The 18,610-nt window shown below is 42.5% G+C and overlaps 1 protein-coding gene across 4 annotated transcripts in view; it reads left to right on the forward strand.

Annotated features, from left to right (window-relative positions):
* Positions 1-18,610, forward strand: part of FBXW8 (F-box and WD repeat domain containing 8) — a 120,624-nt gene that overhangs the window by 28,196 nt on the left and 73,818 nt on the right. For all 4 annotated transcript variants that reach the window (XR_004032064.1, XR_004032065.1, XM_003274438.4 and 1 more), the window contains exons 3-4: positions 8,825-8,989; positions 13,064-13,152. Coding sequence is in view for 2 of the 4 variants with exons in the window: in XM_003274438.4 (XP_003274486.3) it covers positions 8,825-8,989; positions 13,064-13,152 (254 nt within the window). In the remaining 2 variants the exon portion in view is untranslated. The remainder of the gene's footprint in view (positions 1-8,824; positions 8,990-13,063; positions 13,153-18,610) is intronic.

The raw sequence follows: 18,610 nt of genomic DNA on the forward strand, positions 1-18,610 counted from the left end.
ATCGTCTCAGCCCAAAATCTCCTTAAGCTGATTAGCAACTTCAGCAAAGTCTCAGGATACAAAATCAATGTACAAAAATCACAAGCATTCTTGTACACCAATCACAGACAAACAGAGAGCCAAATCATGAGTGAACTCCCATTCACAATTGCTTCAAAGAGAATAAAATACCTAGGAATCCAACTTACAAGGGATGTGAAGGACCTCTTCAAGGAGAACTACAAACCACTGCTCAATGAAATAAAAGAGGATATAAACAAATGGAAGAACATTCCATGCTCATGGGTTGGAAGAATCAATATCGTGAAAATGGCCATACTGCCCAAGGTAATTTATAGATTCAATGCCATCCCCATCAAGCTACCAATGACTTTCTTCACAGAATTGGAAAAAACTACTTTAAAGTTCATATGGAACCAAAAAAGAGCCCGCATCGCCAAGTCAATCCTAAGCCAAAAGAAAAAGCTGGAGGCATCACGCTACCTGACTTCAAACTATACTACAAGGCTACAGTAACCAAAACAGCATGGTACTGGTACCACAACAGAGACATAGATCAATGGAACAGAACAGAGCCCTCAGAAATGATGCCGCATATCTACAACTATCTGATCTTTGACAAACCTGACAAAAACAAGAAATGGGGAAAGGATTCCCTATTTAATAAATGGTGCTGGGAAAACTGGCTAGCCATATGTAGAAAGCTGAAACTGGATCCCTTCCTTACACCTTACACAAAAATTAATTCAAGATGGATTAAAGACTTAAATGTTAGACCTAAAACCATTAAAATCCTACAAGAAAACCTAGGCAATACCATTCAGGACATAGGCGTGGGCAAGGACTTCATGTCTAAAACACCAAAAGCAATGGCAACAAAACCAAAATTGACAAATGGGATCTAATTAAACTAAAGAGCTTCTGCACAGCAAAAGAAACTACCATCAGAGTGAACAGGCAACCTACAGAATGGGAGAAAATTTTTGCAACCTACTCATCTGACAAAGGGCTAATATCCAGAATCTACAATGAACTCAAACAAATTTACAAGAAACAAACAAACAACCCCATCAAAAAGTGGGCAAAGGACATGAACAGACAATTCTCAAAAGAAGACATTTATGCAGCCAAAAAACACATGAAAAAATGCTCATCATCACTGGCCATCAGAGAAATGCAAATCAAAACCACAGTGAGATACCATCTCACACCAGTTAGAATGGCCATCATTAAAAAGTCAGGAAACAACAGGTGCTGGAGAGGATGTGAAGAAATAGGAACACTTTTACACTGTTGGTGGGACTGTAAACTAGTTCAACCATTGTGGAAGTCAGTGTGGCGATTCCTCAGGGATCTAGAACTAGAAATACCATTTGACCCAGCCATCCCATTACTGGGTATATACCCAAAGGACTATAAATCATGCTGCTGTAAAGACACATGTACACGTATGTTTATTGCGGCACTATTCACAATAGCAAAGAGTTGGAACCAACCCAAATGTCCAACAACGATAGACTGGATTAAGAAAATGTGGCACATATACACCATGGAATACTATGCAGCCATAAAAAATGATGAGTTCATGTCCTTTGTAGGGACATGGATGAAACTGGAAACCATCATTCTCAGTAAACTATCGCAAGGACAAAAAACCAAACACCGCATGTTCTCAGTCATAGGTGGGAATTGAACAATGAGAACTCATGGACACAGGAAGGGGAACATCACACTCCGGGGACTGTTGTGGGGTGGGGGGAGGGGGGAGGGACAGCATTAGGAGATATACCTAATGCTAAATGACGAGTTAATGGGTGCAGGAAATCAGCATGGCACATGGATACATATGTAACAAACCTGCACATTGTGCACATGTACCCTAAAACCTAAAGTATAATAAAAAAAAAAATTTTCTTTTGGTCTCAGTTTTTCATCCTGTAACCCCGTTGTACAAATTTCAGGTTGTGTTATTTAAAATGATTTGGCATTTTCCTTGAAACTGTTATAAAAAGCTGCTTTCAGCTTCCAGCGTCTTTAAGGTCTGACATATTTGAGACTTCCTGAAAGTCTCATTGAAAAGTTTCCATTTTAAAGTGGCTGAGATTTGCACAGTTCTCATGAAAACTCATGCAGAATGTTTAGTTTGAGATTTTCTAGTTTGTAATCATTGAGCACTGCCTTTGGATTTTCCTAAAGTGCGGATGATTCAGAGGCTCCATCCAACAAAAGGCAGCTTGTAGCTCATTTTTGAACACAGAATTAAAAAGATTGCTTCCCCTATTTGAGGCCTGTCTTGTGATCTAACCTGGGTGTAAAGGCAGGGACCCCAGCATTTCCCTATAGCTTCCTCAGCCATGGAGAAGTAGGCCCAGTCTGGATGTGCCCATGGGATCTCTCTCACATGCCAAAGGTTTTGGTTTCATAGCTTGGGTGGGAAGTAGATGAGAACTGCGGGCCTGAGTGCCCAGTACATGGTTAGTGCCCAAAACATATCTTAACTGATTGACCGGTAACCCAAATCAGTGTTCTCTAAAGTGACTTCTGCAGAGCACTGGGCTTTTGAGATACTCCTTGCAAAAAGAAGTCAGGAAACCAAATGAGTTTAGGAAATGCGGCTTCTTATACAGGTTGAACTTCCCCAATCCAAAAATCCCAAATCTCAAATGCTCCAGAATTAGAAACTTTTTCAGTGCTCATTGGAGCACTTTGGATTTTGGATTTGGGGATTTGGGAGACTCAGTCAGAATAATGCAAACATCTGAAATCCAAAATACTCCTGGTTTTAAGCATTTTGGATAAGGGATACTCAACATGTATCCCCTTCTTAGAGATGTGCAACACATGCCACTGCTATTCAAAGCGCCAAGTTCTGCAGCGAGGAATTCTGCTTAGTTTTGTTTAAATCAGTGTTTCCTGCGCTCATTTGACCATGGAATCCTTTTCTAAGGAACTTATTAACACCTGGAGGTGTTGTGCTACTGAATATGCTTTTGGTCCATGTAATCAAAGAATGACTACATTTATATGATCTCTTAATTACTCTGAGTCTTTTTTCTTCAGTAGTTACATTTCATGACTTTTACAAAATGTTATGGTTTCTACAAAAAAGGCATATGTATGCCCAGGATCAGAGTAAAGCTGCCCTGTGTTTCCTGAGCACGTTCTGCCTTTGAGAACCTGTAAAGGTCTCTGTATGTTACCTTTATCTTACACCTTATTTAACCCTGAATTCCAGGGCTCGGTTAGGGGACATACTCTGCTCTGGGACTACTCAGGTTGTGGCCTGGCTCGCTCACAGCTGACATTGGTCTATCCCTATCTGTGCTTCATGATTGCCCAGTGCTCAGACACTGGCACAGACAGATGGACAGACAGCATCTGGGTGTCATGGGTAGGCTCAGCTGTGGACCAGACCTGCCAAAAATAAAACCATGGTGTTCTGTCTAGTCAAACTGGAGCTCCAGCATTGCTGAGTCGTTATCCCGTTCTTTATTGCCTGACCACTTGTGATCAGATGAGAGTTTGTTTTCCTGAGCCCTTAAGGCTAAGATGGAGAAGTGTGGGATGACATTGTGGTTAAGTGGATTTGTAACTGATGCTGTGGCCATGCCCAGGGTGGGCTGCTTAATGGATCCATGTCAGCCTGGGGGGTGGGCTCCAGTGGTTTGCCACAGAGCTAGAGCCCTATCTTTAGCACCATCCTGGTTATCTTTTTTTTTTTTTTTTAAATTAAGACTCAAAGGCCCACAGACCATATTTTGCAGATGACTTATGGATGGGAGGCTAATGCAATGGATGACAGAATTGGGATTCAGAGATTAGCTGGGGGAGGCTAAAATGCTGGGGGGTGGGGCAGACATTGAGATGGGGATTAAAATGGATCGAAAGTTTACAAAGTTAAGAATTTAGGTATAAAAAATAGTGTGGTGGAAGGATGGTGGGCTTTTTCTTTTTTTTTTTTTTTCCTTCTAGTTTGTGTTTTAAAAAAAAAACCCTGAAGAATCATGAGGACCAGATTGAGGTTACTGTTGCGGGGAAGAGAATGTGAATGGCGAGAGATACTCACGAGTTTTAAGCTGATTAGCAATCTTTTCTTTTGTCTGCAGGGTGGCGAGTTCATGGGTGTTTGTAATATTCTTTATACCTTTTCATTTCCCTTAAATATTTAATAAATTAAACAGACTGCAGAAGCTTTAGTGGACCATTAGTTGAGTAGCCATGTTGATGGCTACAAGTAAAGCAGAAAACCGTGTCTGTTAAGATCCTTCTGTGCATGGCACTGCACAGCCCATATTTGAGGTGTTATTGAGTCCTGAGTACCACATTTGAAGAGGGACACTTTAGATGTACAAATGTTTTAGGGTGCATTGAGAGAGTGTCAGAATGGAAACTATATGAAAAATAGTGGAAGGAAATGGATAATATTTAGAGCAATGAAGAAATGACTAAGGGGAAATATGATCGCTGTCTTCAGCTATTTGAGGGACTGTCAGATGGAAGAGCAAATAGATTTCTTCAAAAGGGCAAAATCAGGGCCATAGGTAGAATGAGTTTTCTAGACAGTGGAAGGAAGCCCTTTCTAATATTCAGACTGCCTGTTGGTAGATCAGACTGATGCGGGAGGTCAGCTCTCCACTGGAAGCATTGCAGGATTGCCTGGGCCCCATTGGCCAGGGATGCAGTGGGGTGCCTTCTTGCAATGAGGAGATACACCTAGTTGATCTCCAAGGCCCCTCTTGATTCTTCAGGTTCTAAACCACTGGAGACTGAGACAGCGTGACACTCTCAGCATTAGAGTGTGACACTTAGATTCAGAAAAATGACAGCGTTGTCACTTATTTATGCCATGTGATCTAACTTCGGATGCTGTGAATTCCATGCGAAGTGTCCGTGCCTGTAGGGAAAGTGACTGAGGTGATGTGACTGCTTATCACACATGGAGCTTCCGTGCACACATATATAGCAGAAGCATAATTAAGGAGGCCAAAACTTCAATGTATCATCAGTGTTAGGTTGGTCAGTATTGCTTTGATATGCTTTTGGTTGAATAAGGTATTGTAATGATTATTTTTGGTATAGTTTGCTTGAAATAGTCAAATTTTGAGACCAAGATAAACTGAGTTCTTAGATTCCCACTAATTTTATTTTGTAAGTTTTAGCCTCTTTCTGTGTGACTTATGTCTTTTTTATACCTCTGTCCCTTCATTATTGCCTTCTTTTGTGTTAAATAGATATTGTCTAGTGTGCCATTTTAATTTCTTTACTCTGTTTTTTGAGTTATTTTCTTAGTTGTTGCCTAGGGATTACAGTGAACATCTTAGTTTAAAATAATCTAGTTTGGATTAATACCCACCTAATTCCAGTAGTACACCAAAAACTCAGCTCTGAGAACTTCATTTGATGTAGGTTGGTACCCTTGGGTCATACCCCACAGGCCTCTGAGGCTCTGTTCGTTTTATTCATTTTTTTTTTGTTTTGCTTTGTTGTTTTTGTTTTTTAGAGATGAGATTTCACTCTGTCACCTAGCCTGGAGTGCAGTGGTACAATAATAGCTCACTGCAGCCTTGAGCTCCTGGACTGAAGCATCCTCCTGCCTCAGTCTCACAAGTATCTGGGACTACAGGCACACACCATCACATCTGGCTAATTTTTTTTTTTTTTTGTAGAGACGGGGTCTCACACTGTTCATCAGGGTGGTCTCAACTCATTGAGCGATCCTCCTGCCTCGGCCTCCAAAGGTGTTAGGATTACAGACTCTTTTTTTTTTCTTTATTCTTTTTTTCCCCCATGGAGTAGATAATCTCAGTTGACTTGCTTTAAGTTTCCTGATTTTTTTTTTTTCCAAGACAGAGTCTTGCGCTGTTGCCCAGGCTGGAGTGCAAAGGCGTGATCTTGGCTCACTGCCACCTCCGCCTCCTGGGTTCAAGCGATTCTCCTGCCTCAGCCTCCCGAGTAGCTGGGATTACAGGTGCACACCACCATGTCCAGCTAATTTTTTATATTTTTAGTAGAGATGGGGTTTCACCATGTTGGCCAGGCTGGTCTCGAACTCCTGACCTCGTGATCCACCTGCCTTAGCCTCCCAAAGTGCAGGGATTACAGGCGTGAGCCACTGCGCCTGGCCAAATTTGCTGATTTTTCTGCCAGCTCAAACTTGTTGTTGAGTCCCTTTATGGAATTTTTTATTTCAGTTACTGTACTTTTTAACTCCAGAGCTCCTATTTTTTTTTTTTTTTTTTTTTTTTGAGATGGAGTCTCTCGCTTTGTCGCCCAGGCCAGAGTGCATGATCTCAGCTCATTGCAACCTCTGCCTCCCGGGTTCAAATGATTCTCCTGCATCAGGCTCCCAAGTAGCTGGGACTATAGGTGTGTGCCACCACGCCTGGATAATTTTTTGTATTTTTTGTAGAGATGGGGTTTCATTGTGTTAGCCAGGATGGTCTGAATCTCCTGACCTGGTGATCCGCCCACCTCAGCCTCCCTAGTTTTTTAACAGATAATTTCTATTACTTTATCATTATCTTCTATCACTTTATCATTATCTTCTATATGGGAAGACATTGTTCTTCTACTTTCTTTTATTTCTTTAGACATGCTTTCTTTTAGTATTTTGAACATATTTAAAATAGCTGATTTAAAGTCTCTGTTTAGTAAGTCTGGCATCTGGACTTTCTCAGGGATAGCTTCTGTTGACTGCCTTTTCCCCTGTATATGGGCCCTGCTTCCTTGTTTCTTTGCATACTTTTGTAATTTTGTTAAAAACTGGACATTTTAAATAATGGAAACTCTGGAAATAGAATCTTTCTCCCTCTTCAGAATTTGCTGTTATTGCTGTTGTTATTTTTGTTGTTGCTGCTGTTTGTTTAGTGACTTTTCTGGAATAATTCTCTAATTTGTATTATTTGTCATGTGCACCTACTGAAGTCTCTGGTTGGCTAGCTTAGTGGTTAGCTAGTTATCAAATGGAGATTTCCTTAAATCCACTGAAACAGTAAGTCTCCCAGCCTTTGCTGAGGTGCTCTCTGTATGTTGGGGTACTGCTTCACCATTCTAGCAGCTTACAGCTCTGCCTTAGCCTTCACTTCCTACTTGTGCAGAGTCTCAGGGTCAGCCAGAGGGGAGAGGTTAGGGCCTTCTGGTCTTTCCTAGGCACACACATAGCCCTATACATTCACGTGGCATTCCAGACTCCCAGGAATATATTGGAGCCTTTCAGAGCCTCCTATGGACATCCTATTTCCCAGCTTTTTCTTTCAAGCTTTTTGGTCAGCCCCTTGTTAGCCCCAGCTGGCAGTGCCTCCTCAGGCAGCTGTAGAGTTAAGCAGTTGCCACTTACTATTTTGGGTAAATGCCCTGGAGATAGGACAGAGAGAGTGCTCAGCCAGCTCAGATAAAGACAAGTCTTGAGGATAGAGCTTTCTGGCAAGCTGTCAGCCAGGTCAAATGGTGACAGTTCTCTGGGGATTTGATTTTTGGGGAGCTCTAAACTTGTCTGGCCTCTCTAATGGCTGCTAGTCTGCTGGTTTTTACAGCTGCCATCTTCACGAGGTTGTTGATTTTTAAGGCAATCCTGGAGCCGGAGGAGGAAACAGAATTAGCACACATTAAAACAACTCAGACGTCACTGTTCTTACTGAGATTAAGCCACTTTTTTTGGATAAATGTTCCTCAGAATATTGCAATCCTTTTGTTAATTTCCAGACTCTGAAAAAGTTGATCGATCATTTTTGGTGGAATTCTAACTGCTGTTATGGAGGAGCAGGTCTTTGGAGGTCTTTAATCTGCCATCCTGCAAACTAACTCTCTGTCAGTGCTTTATCAGCTGAGGCCCTTTGTGCAGTAAGAGTCTGGTCTCCTACTTTCTCTCATTTTCCTTCTTCCCATCTCTTTGAGTCTTGAAGTGGCCCTAAGGGAGTGTTAAAGAGTACAGGGTACTGTAACTGACCCATCACCACTCTTCATTAGAAGTGGGTCTCAACTTTTGGATGGATAGCAAGTATCAGGCACTTGATCCTGCATTCCCAGAATGCTCTGCAGACCAGGATCACGCTGATCTGCTCCATCAGTTTCTCATCTGCCAACAGAGTCCATCTTTTGCAGTCTGGCCAACTTTGCACATTATCCTGTGATGAAGTAAACCCTTTGTTCCCCTAAATTCGTGTTGGAAAACAAAATGCTAATAGTTAAAATGGCCACTTCCTCTGGATACTGTTGGGATTTTAAAGTCAGGCCAGATATAACATTAATTTTTCTAGATCTAATCTTACAGTCCTGGATAATGGCTTGAGTTTTCTGTTAATTAAATATATACATATGTTTAAAATCTAAATTCTCACATGCAATTTAAATTTGAATTTTTTACCTGACCAGATGTTTGGGTTATAGGTAATTTTATGACAGCCTTTGATTTTGGAGGCCATCAGTCTTCAATTCTATAAGGTAGAAATACAAATGCTGTTTGTCAAAAGTAAAGAGATGCCATTCTGAAAAGCTCTGTATGATTGTATAGCTAATTACCATGTAAAAGTTTATATTTTTTGCATTTTATGTATTTGTGTATTTTCTTCTCTTATTTGTTAGATTACAATTTAACCAAGTAGTCTAAAATGTGATATTACATGGTGGTACAACAATTTTGAAATCTTGAAAGATAAAACTGGAAACATTTGCTTGTATTTTTTTTTCACCTCATAGTGTTTTGTTAATGAGACATTTTATACTGCCATAAACCCAGGGCAATAGTATAGGTGTTGATTGATTTTTGGATGACAAGGGGCTTCTCTAATTGCAGAATTTGACATTTGTGTCACTTCTGCTGTTTTAGGTGAGCAAGACGTGGAAGGTGATTGCAGAGGATGAGGTGCTGTGGTACAGGCTGTGCCAGCAGGAAGGGCACCTTCCGGATAGCAGCATCTCTGACTATTCTTGCTGGAAGCTCATCTTCCAAGAGTGCCGAGCCAAGGAACACATGTTACGAACCAACTGGAAGGTGGGCAGTGGCCAATATCATTACCTGTGAAAGAATAGCCTGCAAAGACATGGGAATCCAAGCTTTCACTCATAGCCTGAGATTAATTGCCAACAGTGAAGGGAGAGGGGTACACTGAGCCTCCCCTTCAGCTGTTGGTGACTTGTTGCCCATTTTGTTCGCCATTAGATGATCTGCCTCCATTTTCAGCCTCAAGATTTGGGAACATCCTCTTATTCTGCAGGAGAGGAAGGGTGGATTGGGTTGCCAGCCACTTCCTCTCTGATTGTCAGGGTGGTCAGAGGAGTGCTCCGTGCAGCCCCCTTGACTTTCACTGACTCTCTGGAGGGACCCAGAAAGCAAAAGCACTACCTGCACACAAAAGAGGAGCCGAAAACGTCATTTCCGGTAAATGTAAGAGGGAGATGATTAAACATCTCTAAGCACTGTCTTCTCTTCCCTCACATGACCTATTGGCATGCTTCCGTAACATTTATCACATCAAAGTCTCTACAGAAATATTAGATCACAGCTAAGAATTTGCACAGTGAAGTGTTTCCATAGGAGATAACTGTCAAGAGCCGTGTTACATAAAGCTGTTTGAGGCATGACGAGACAGCAGTGTGGTGGCAGTGTTTCTTTCTCACCTGGGAGGCTGGAGATTCAATGGTAGAGAAGGGATGGAACCATTCTCTTTACTCCCATAAAGGTCAATCCTAATAGACTTTGAGATTAACAAGCTTTTGTGCATTACTGATAGTGACATATTGCCTGTGTGCCTGTCTGTCCCTATTCACCTCCTAACCTGATTAGTGACCGATATGCTTGATCTGGGCAACCTCACATGGTTTCTAGTAAAGTCAATGAGAGCAGTGTCTCTCTAATTCAGGGGTTCTTAACCCCAGCACTAGTGACATTTGGGGCCAGCTAATTCTTTCTGTGCGGGGCTGTCCTGTGCATTGCAGGCTGTTGAGCAGTATCTCTGGCCTCTCCCCATTAGACGCCAGTAGCATTCTCTTCCTCCCCCAAGTCATGACAACTAGAAATGCCCCTAGACATTGCTGGATGTCCCCTGAGAATCAAAATCCCCTCCCGGTCGAGAACCACTGTTCTGAGAGTTAGTGTGGCTATCCTTTCGCAGGCTGTTAAGACACCACCACTAAGACAGGTCATGCTGGCCCCACAGTGCCCTTTTGCATCCACCTACGGTAATAAACTCGTCTGGAGGAAGCCCCAATCCCTCTTGCCCATGTGCCTGGGTAGGTCCGTGTGATGGACACAGGCAGAAAGGTATGACAGAGAAAGCTGCCCAGACAAACAAGGGTCAGAAAGCAGAGGGTCTAACCCTGGTGGGAGGGGCTGCGATTTAAGGAAAGCTTGAGAGCTGAATGTTAACGGAGTCCTTTCTCTCCAGAAAAGGAGAGATACTTTTGAGATTTACAAGCAGGAGAATTGGAGATATTTGGCGTCCCGAGGCTTGAATTCGAAGATGTCAGACCGTGGTAGAGAAAAGCAGCAGCTGTGTTTTTTGCTTCCTCTTTGGTGATAGAGAAAGCAAGGGAAGAGGACAGGTATGTCCTTTTTGGGCCTGGAGGTGACAGAAGTGACGATATTTTAAAGACCCACCACCTAGCATTTGGCACTTAGTAACACTTTACAAGTTATATACAATCTAGCTGAATGTCTATTTAGTATTTGTTTCTAACGAACAGGAAGTCATGTGTTAGGTAAGTACTCACTACATGGCTGTTGATTGAGTGAACTGGAGCGGACTGCAGGCCAAACCAAACATGAGGGAGACTTCTATTTGGAGCGTGTAAGGTCCATTTCCTGACACTGTTAACAAGGAGAATTCTAGGAGTGAAATTTTAAATGATGTATCTTTCATTAAATGTAATGGTGGGATTCTTACCAAAATTCTGGAATGAAAGAAAGCCTTATCAAAACAAGAAAGGCACCCTTGCACCGTGGGTCACTCCTGTAATCCCAGCACTTTGGGAGGCTGAGGCGGATGGATCACTTGAGGTTAGGAGTTCCATGGCCAGCATGGTGAAACCCCGTCTCTACTAAAAATACAAAAATTAGCCAGGCATGGTGGCACACGCCTGTAGTCCCGGCTACTGAGAGGCTGAGATTGGAGAATCGCCTGAACCCTGGAGGTGGAGGTTGCAGTGAGCCGAGATTGCGCCATTGTACTCCAGCCTGGGCGACAGAGGGAGACTGTCTCAAAAAAAAAAAGAAAGAAATGAAAGGCAGTGTTTGAGCAAGTTGCTTTACTTTTGTCTGCCTCCATTTTCTCGTCTGTAGAGTAAGGGCTAGGAGTGGCACTGCTCATGGCGTCATGGTGAGGATGATTGTCATCAAGCGTCTGCCACTCCTGCAGAGCCTGGTCCACGCTCAGTGCTCAGGCGAGGTTGGCTGTAGGAGAGCATAGGCCTCTGCACACAGATGCAAGGTTCTGTGCTGTGCGTGCTCGACTTCAGGATGGGTTAGGCCGGTGATTTGGCTTGGTACCTCTTAAGTCAGTGTCTGGGGAGACCCTAGAAGGGACCCCAGGGTTCTCAGGTACCTCCACAAAGGGAATGACCTGCAAATGCATGAAGTTATCTGGAACTGCATTTCAGAGCCAACCTGGAAATGATTTGCTAAACTAATTGTGGTGGCCATAGTGTTCTTTTTCCTGGTGTTTGCATAAATGCAGGTTTTCATCTTAGGCCCTTTATTTTTCTTTCAATACCTTCTCCCTCACAAGAGCTTTTCTGTTATTGTAACCTTGGTTACAGCCTTCACACAGCTGACTCCCAGATCCTTGCCTTCCCGCCCCATATCTCCACTCGTAGGACAGCTCCACGTGGATGTGTCCAGTTTTGTCTCTCAGCCTTAGACTCGTTCCTTGGATTAAGTTAAGACCATCATGCAAATTACTTTGCTCAGTTTCTAGAGTCTAGGTGCTTAATAAATGTGTATTTTAATGGAACGATGTCATCTTTTTCCTAATAATCGAAATAATAATAATAATGACTACCACTTATTGAACACTTGCTGTATGTTAAGAACTGTGCTGGGCACTTACACTGCTTCTAGTCCTTGTCCCAGTCTGGGACAGGTTGAAATTATGGTATTCTCGAATACCTTATTCATGCTTGCTTTGTGGCCTAACTATCTCACTTTTCCCAACCTCCCACATGTCAATACTTTATGTCCATTCAGATTCCCTTCATTTTAATTCAACTTAATTTTTTATTTTTTTAGAGATAGGTTCTCACTCTCTTGCCCAGGCTGAAGTACAGTGTTGCAATCATAACTCACTGTAGCCTTAAGTTCCTGGACTCAAGTGATCCTCCTGCCTCATCCTCTCAAATAGTTGGGACTACAGGTGCATGCCACCACACCTGACTATCTTTTAAATTTTTTGCAGAGATGGGGTCTCCCTGTGTTGCACAGGCTGGTCTCAAACTTCTGAGCTCAAGTGATCCTCCTGCCTCTGCCTCCCAAAGTGCTGGAATTACAGGCATGAGCCACTGTGCCTGGCCTAGACTTTCATTCAAATACCATTTCCATGAAACCTCTGGCCTCTCAGTTAGAAATAGTATCATGTCTTCTCCTTTTCCTCATCCTGATCTTTATCTATTTGTATAGAATTTTGCATTTTATTCTGAGAGTCCTTATAAGAATTAACAGGTAAGGTATCATGTAATACTTTCTTTTTGCTGAACTGAACTTTTTCATATACTTTATAAGCTTCTTTAGATACTTGCCACTCCCAGCAGATACATGCCAGCCTATTGTGGATGGTAGTTACTGGTGAGCACATATTTCCTTTCTATTCTGTAACCTCCTGGAGGATGGGGCAGCGTCTCATACATCCTGTGTCCTCGAGTTCAGTGCCTTTGGGATATGTGGTAACTCGTCCATGCTTAACAGCTTAGCATGTTAGTCATCATTTTTGTCTTTTTGAATGCCCACAGAACTTTGAATGCACTTGCTGTCCATGCTGTAGAGAATTGCTGTGGAAAGTAGGTGAAAAAGCGCGATGTTTGGCTTTCGGGTTGTCCCGAGAATAGTCTAAACTGCATCCCCCTTTTCCTCATGCAGAATCGCAAAGGTGCCGTGAGCGAGCTGGAGCACGTTCCTGACGTGGTTTTGTGTGATGTGCATTCTCACGATGGCGTGGTCATTGCTGGGTAAGCAAAACCGTTTCCACTGAGTGCTCTGCATCTGAAGGTCTTTCATTTTTCTCATACTGCCCTCTGAGTACCAGTGACCTTAGCTTCCCTTGAGAGCATGTACCTCCCTCAGTTACAGCCCATGTGGAAGAGGGAGAGTCTCCGTGATTCTGTTCCCAGGGACGTGAGAGCGCTGCAGCAAGGGTGAGAAGCACATGGTGTAGAGCGGATCTGTGCTCCATTTGTCTCAATATGTCTTTCCCAGCTTTTAAATCACTCTTGTGGCGTGTTACGTGAGATTTTCATTAAGGCAAACAGTTTGTATTTTATGAAGACATAAAAAAGTCAAGCAAAAATAATAAGTGTTGGCACAGACAGGCCCTGTTCTCATTCTCTTTTTCTAAATCCCTTATTGTGAAGAAGGGCTGTGGCCACACATAATCTTCCTTCCCCACCATATAGTACCTATTTGTTACTTAAGTTGTCCTGAAATTGTTTTATTTTTTTTTCTCCATGGCCAATACATTTAATTTTAGCTTCTGTAAATTCCTTCAGCTTCTGTCCCAAAAACCACTTTGATGCAGTCTTCCTACTTTGTTACAGAGGTAGATTTATATATTTATTTACTGTACAATAAGATCAGTTTTCTTTTTGGATTAGGAAGATGTCATGAACTATAGCCTCAGACTGTATACTTATTGCCATAAAGTAGAAACCAGAACACTTAAGTTCCCGAGTTTGAATCAGCTATGGAGTGAGACGCCTTAGGGAAGTTCCTGCCTATGGGAAAACAAAACAAACCTTGGACTTTAAAACTCAGTAGTAGAGGAGTCCTTTTCTTTGAAGAAAAATCTTTCCTTAAGCAGCATTCCTTAAAGAGCACCTTTTGAATAGAAATTCCACACAGTCAGATTATTTTAATATTTTGTGGTATGCAGTGCCTATGAAAAAAAAGTATTTCTGCTTTAAACAAGATATACCCAGGAGGCAGGCTTTTCTTTAGTTTCTGTTTTACTGGCTATGATTTAGAAGCGAAAGCCCTTCTTGGGAGTGCTGCAGAACTAGTTTTAGAAAGATTGATGGTCCAGATACTTGCGATTCTGTCCATTAAGTTATCGGTGCATGTTGGGCTTCTCTACCGCATTGCTAAAATGTGGGCCTACAATCGCCTGCTGTGCAGCTCCTTTCTACCCACGGATACTACAGTTTGGTGGGAACTACAGAAGGTACTTAGATCATTCCAGCTTAAAGGGATCTCTGCCTAGAGTGTCAGAAGACACTTCAGGACAGAAGGCTGAGACTGGACTGAAAGAGTCGCAAAAGAACTTACAAATACAGGAAAGCCTTGAATCTCAAAGCCAATTATGAATTTCTTCTCTGGAGCTCCCGAAGCGCAGGCCCCCTACGAGTCCAGATGCCAGTCCTTCTCTCTCTGCCTCTCTGTTCCCTCGGGGTCTGTTCAACATTACAGATTATGCCAGCACAGAGCACGATGGCCGAGTTCTGTGGATCGATAGGATGAAACTTGATCTGTGGGTCAGAGAGGCTCCTGGCGGCTCCTGTTTCTAAGAAAACCTTAAGTTGATGGCTTAGCATGAGAGACTTCAGTATTGCTTGTATGTAGAGCATCTTGTGTTTATCATTAAAATTTTATCTGGTGGTTACGATGCTTGTTTTCTGGGTCAGATCTTGAATCCCTTTTCATTTGAGACAGCGGTGTTTGTGGTTACCTCATTCCCAATCAATGTTGAATTCACCAGGCTTTCTACAGTTAATGTATCTCCAAGGAGCTTCTTAAAGAGACAGTGGCCACCTCACCCCTTCTTTCTCTTGTGCTTACCTTGTGTTTCTCTTATTCTTCTTTTTTCCTTCCCTTTTCTCTTTCTTTTGCACAAGTGGAGTCTGTTCAGAGACTTAGTTTTATGTACCTAGAGCTAAACTATGAAGCATTTTTGCATTTACACCTATTAAGTACATTTCACATCATTGATGGAGAGCAGAATCTCTTCTTCTCACCTTTTCAGCTCTCTGTGTAAATATTCCTAGTTTGGGGCCTTGCTGCATAGGCCCAGACTGATATTTATTGCAGTGAACCTCACGATGGACCCAGTCATGGTTCTTCCCTACTCTTCTTTTCACATAAAACCAGTGAAATCTGAAAATAGTCACTCGTTCATAAACGCATTTGACACTCAAATACCCATCATGTGAATAGGACCTGGCGCCTGTCTCCCTGAGGCTTGTTTTTCCAGTGGGGAGACATTCTTTCCAAAGCATTTGATTGTTCACTCTTTTGTCCATGAGTCTTTGCTTACTCTACAGTCTTACAAATAATTTCCCGTTAACTTTTCCTGACATTCAGAGCTCTTTGACATTTCTTTCCAAGCTGCCTTTTTCCTTATTACACTTGTCAAGTGTCCCTTTGTTGTTTCCACACTGTTCTATTTAGTTACCTCTGACTGCGTCATTTTTTTTAGTTGAGATACAGTCATATGCTGCATAACAGCGTTTCAGTCAATGATGGACCCCATATATGATATTGGCCATTCACGTACCCTAGGTGTATAGTAGGCTGTGCCACCTGGGTTTGTGTAAGAACACTCTGTGATGTTTGCACAATGATAAATTCACCAAAGGATGCATTTTTCTGAGCGCATCCCTGTCATTTAGTGACACATGACTGTATAATTCATATGCCATAAAATTCATTCTTTCAAACTGTACAATTCAGTGATTTTTTTCTTAGATTTACAAGGGTGTGCAACCAATACCACTATCTAATTCCAGAACATTTCAACTCAAAACCCAGAACCCATTCTTTAAGGCCTACTCCAGTCCTGTCTCCTCCTAGAGATTTCTCTAGCACTGTAGCCTGGCGTCCACTCTTGGAACTCCTGGAGATGGGACCATCTACAGCTGACAGAGCAACTCATTGTGTGGCCTTGCTGTTTCACTGAAACATTTTTTGTTTTATATAATTATTTTACTTAGAAATAATATTTAACTTTACAGCCACCTACTGTATTTTCTTTCCAGCAATTTGTAAGCATCTTTTTAAATTTAAATTTAAATTTTTATTTTTTTGAGACACAGTCTCACTCTGTCGCCCAGGCTGGAGTGCAGTGGTGTGATCTCGGCTCACTGCAACCTCCGCCTCTCGGGTTCAAGCGATTCTCCTGCTTCAGCCTCCCGAGTAGCTGGGACTACGGGTGTGCGCCACCACACCCAGCGAATTTTTGTATTTTTAGTAGAGATGGGGTTTCGCCATGTTGGCCAGGCTGGTCTCAAACCCCTGGCTTCGAGAAATCCGCCCACCTCAGCCTCCCAAAATGCTGGGATTACAGGCATGAGCTACTGCACCCGGCCTGTAAGCATCTTTTAAAACTATGAGTGGTATGTAATATTTTGTTAAATGTGTACTGTTTTATATGGAGTAAGCATTAAAACTTAATACACAGACTCCCCTTGTCCCCTGTCACCTGTATATGATGTTATATGGGAAACTAGAGAAATGCCTGTGTCTGTTATCTAATTTCTTAGTTGTCTCAGTTTAGAATCATACATTTTTAAACCTGGAAGGAACTTTAGAGATGATGCGTTCCAAGACCCTCATCTTGCTTGAGGTGGCGGAGGCTCAGGGCCAGGCTGGGTGTGCATGAGTGGAGCCGCTCCGCTGTGTTTCTGCAGCATCCACAGGCAGGGCTGGCTGGTGAGGCTGCCGTCTCCAGCCCTCATTTGCTGCTTTGCAGCTTTGGCTATTATAGCGTCATTTTGGTTTTTCTTTTGTGGCATGTGTCTATTTAAAAACAAAAGCAGCCGGCTGGGCATAGTGGCTCACGCCTGTAATCCCAGCAGTTTGGGAGGCCGAGGCGGGTGGATCACAAGGTCAGGAGGTCGAGACCATCCTGGCTAACACGGTGAAACCCTGTCTCCACTAAAAAATACAAAAAAGTTATCTGGGCATTGTGGCGAGCACCTGTAGTCCCAGCTACTTCGGAGGCTGAGGCAGGAGAATGGCGTGAACCCAGGAGGTGGAGCTCGCAGTGAGCCGAGATCGCGCCACTGCACTCCAGCCTGGGCGACAGAGCAAGACTCCATCTCAAAAAAAAAAAAAAAGACAAAAAAACCCACAAACAAAACAAAACAAAAAACAAAAAAACAAAACAAAACAAAAAACAAAAAAACAAAACAAAACAAAAAACAAAAGCACCTGGGCACGGTGGCTCACGCCTGTAATCCCAGCACTTTGGGAGGCCTAGGTGGTCTGATCGCGAGGTCAGGAGTTCAAGACCAGCCTGGCCAACATGGTGAAACCCCATCTCTACTAAAAATACAAAAATTAGCTGGGCGTGGTGGCGGGCACCTGTAATCCCAGCTACTTGGGAGGCTGAGGCAGGAGAATTATTTGAACCCAGGAGGCAGAGGTTGCAGTGAGCTGAGATCGCACCATTGCATTCCAGCCTGGGCGACAGGGCGACTCCATCTCAAAAAAAAAAAAAAAAATAGTAAAAGCAGTGGTAAAAACCATGTTGTTTTGCAACCATGTTAGAAAGTAGCGAAGAGAAAGCCACTCAAATTCTAGCATGGAACACAACCTTTATTAAGGTCTCCCATGTGTCTGGTTGAGTTTTCAGTCTGTTTTTCTATGCATGTTTTTTCATAGTGTGACTATAGCCTTTGTTAGATTTGTGGCCTTTTTCCCTCACCAAACTGATGAATTCTTTTCATGTTGCATATTTTTCATTAGTTTCTTTGACTTGTTGCAAAAACACTTTGGATAATTATACCCCAATTTCCCTATTTATTCCCCTAATAGTGGACATTAAGGTCATTTCCTGTGTTTTGTTATATGTATGTTATGAATATTTTATGTATAGATGTCTGCAAATTTTTCTCCTTTTTAGCATTACAAATCTTTATTTTAAAATGATTAGACACATGCTACTGTAGGAACTTGAAATTCTATATAAGTATATAAAATAAAGAGTTAAAGTTCTTTCATTATCGTCTCCTAGTCTTGCAATCCTAATTGTTTTCCTAGGCTAGAGTCCTGTAAGCAGAATTACTGGATTTAGGGGAATGAATTTTTATTTTCCAGATGAATAAATTATTTAAAAATGCTTTTGTAGCCCTCAGCTTCTTTCCAATCTAACCTTTTGACTTGAAGTCTCCAAACCATCCCTGCCATCTTCCTGTTAGTGCTGTACATAGTGAGAGCCCATGCCTCCTGCCCCTCTTCCTTCCTCCTCGTCTAACCTGCCTCCAGCTGGCTCCGTCCCAGCCCCACTGTGCTGCACTCTCAGAGGTCACCCGTGATCTTTTGGTCAACAAACCAATGGCCTTTTCTTGGCTCGTCCCCTCCAGCTTCTTGGCAGCATTTGGTCCTATTGACTTTCCCCTCTTGAAATGGGGGGTGCCCTGTATTAAGCGTCTTTGTGCCCTCAGAGTCTCACATCTTTCCCAGGACCCAGGAAAC

Source organism: Nomascus leucogenys, chromosome 10 (genome assembly GCF_006542625.1).
Source record: "Nomascus leucogenys isolate Asia chromosome 10, Asia_NLE_v1, whole genome shotgun sequence".
NCBI lineage: Eukaryota > Metazoa > Chordata > Mammalia > Primates > Hylobatidae > Nomascus > Nomascus leucogenys.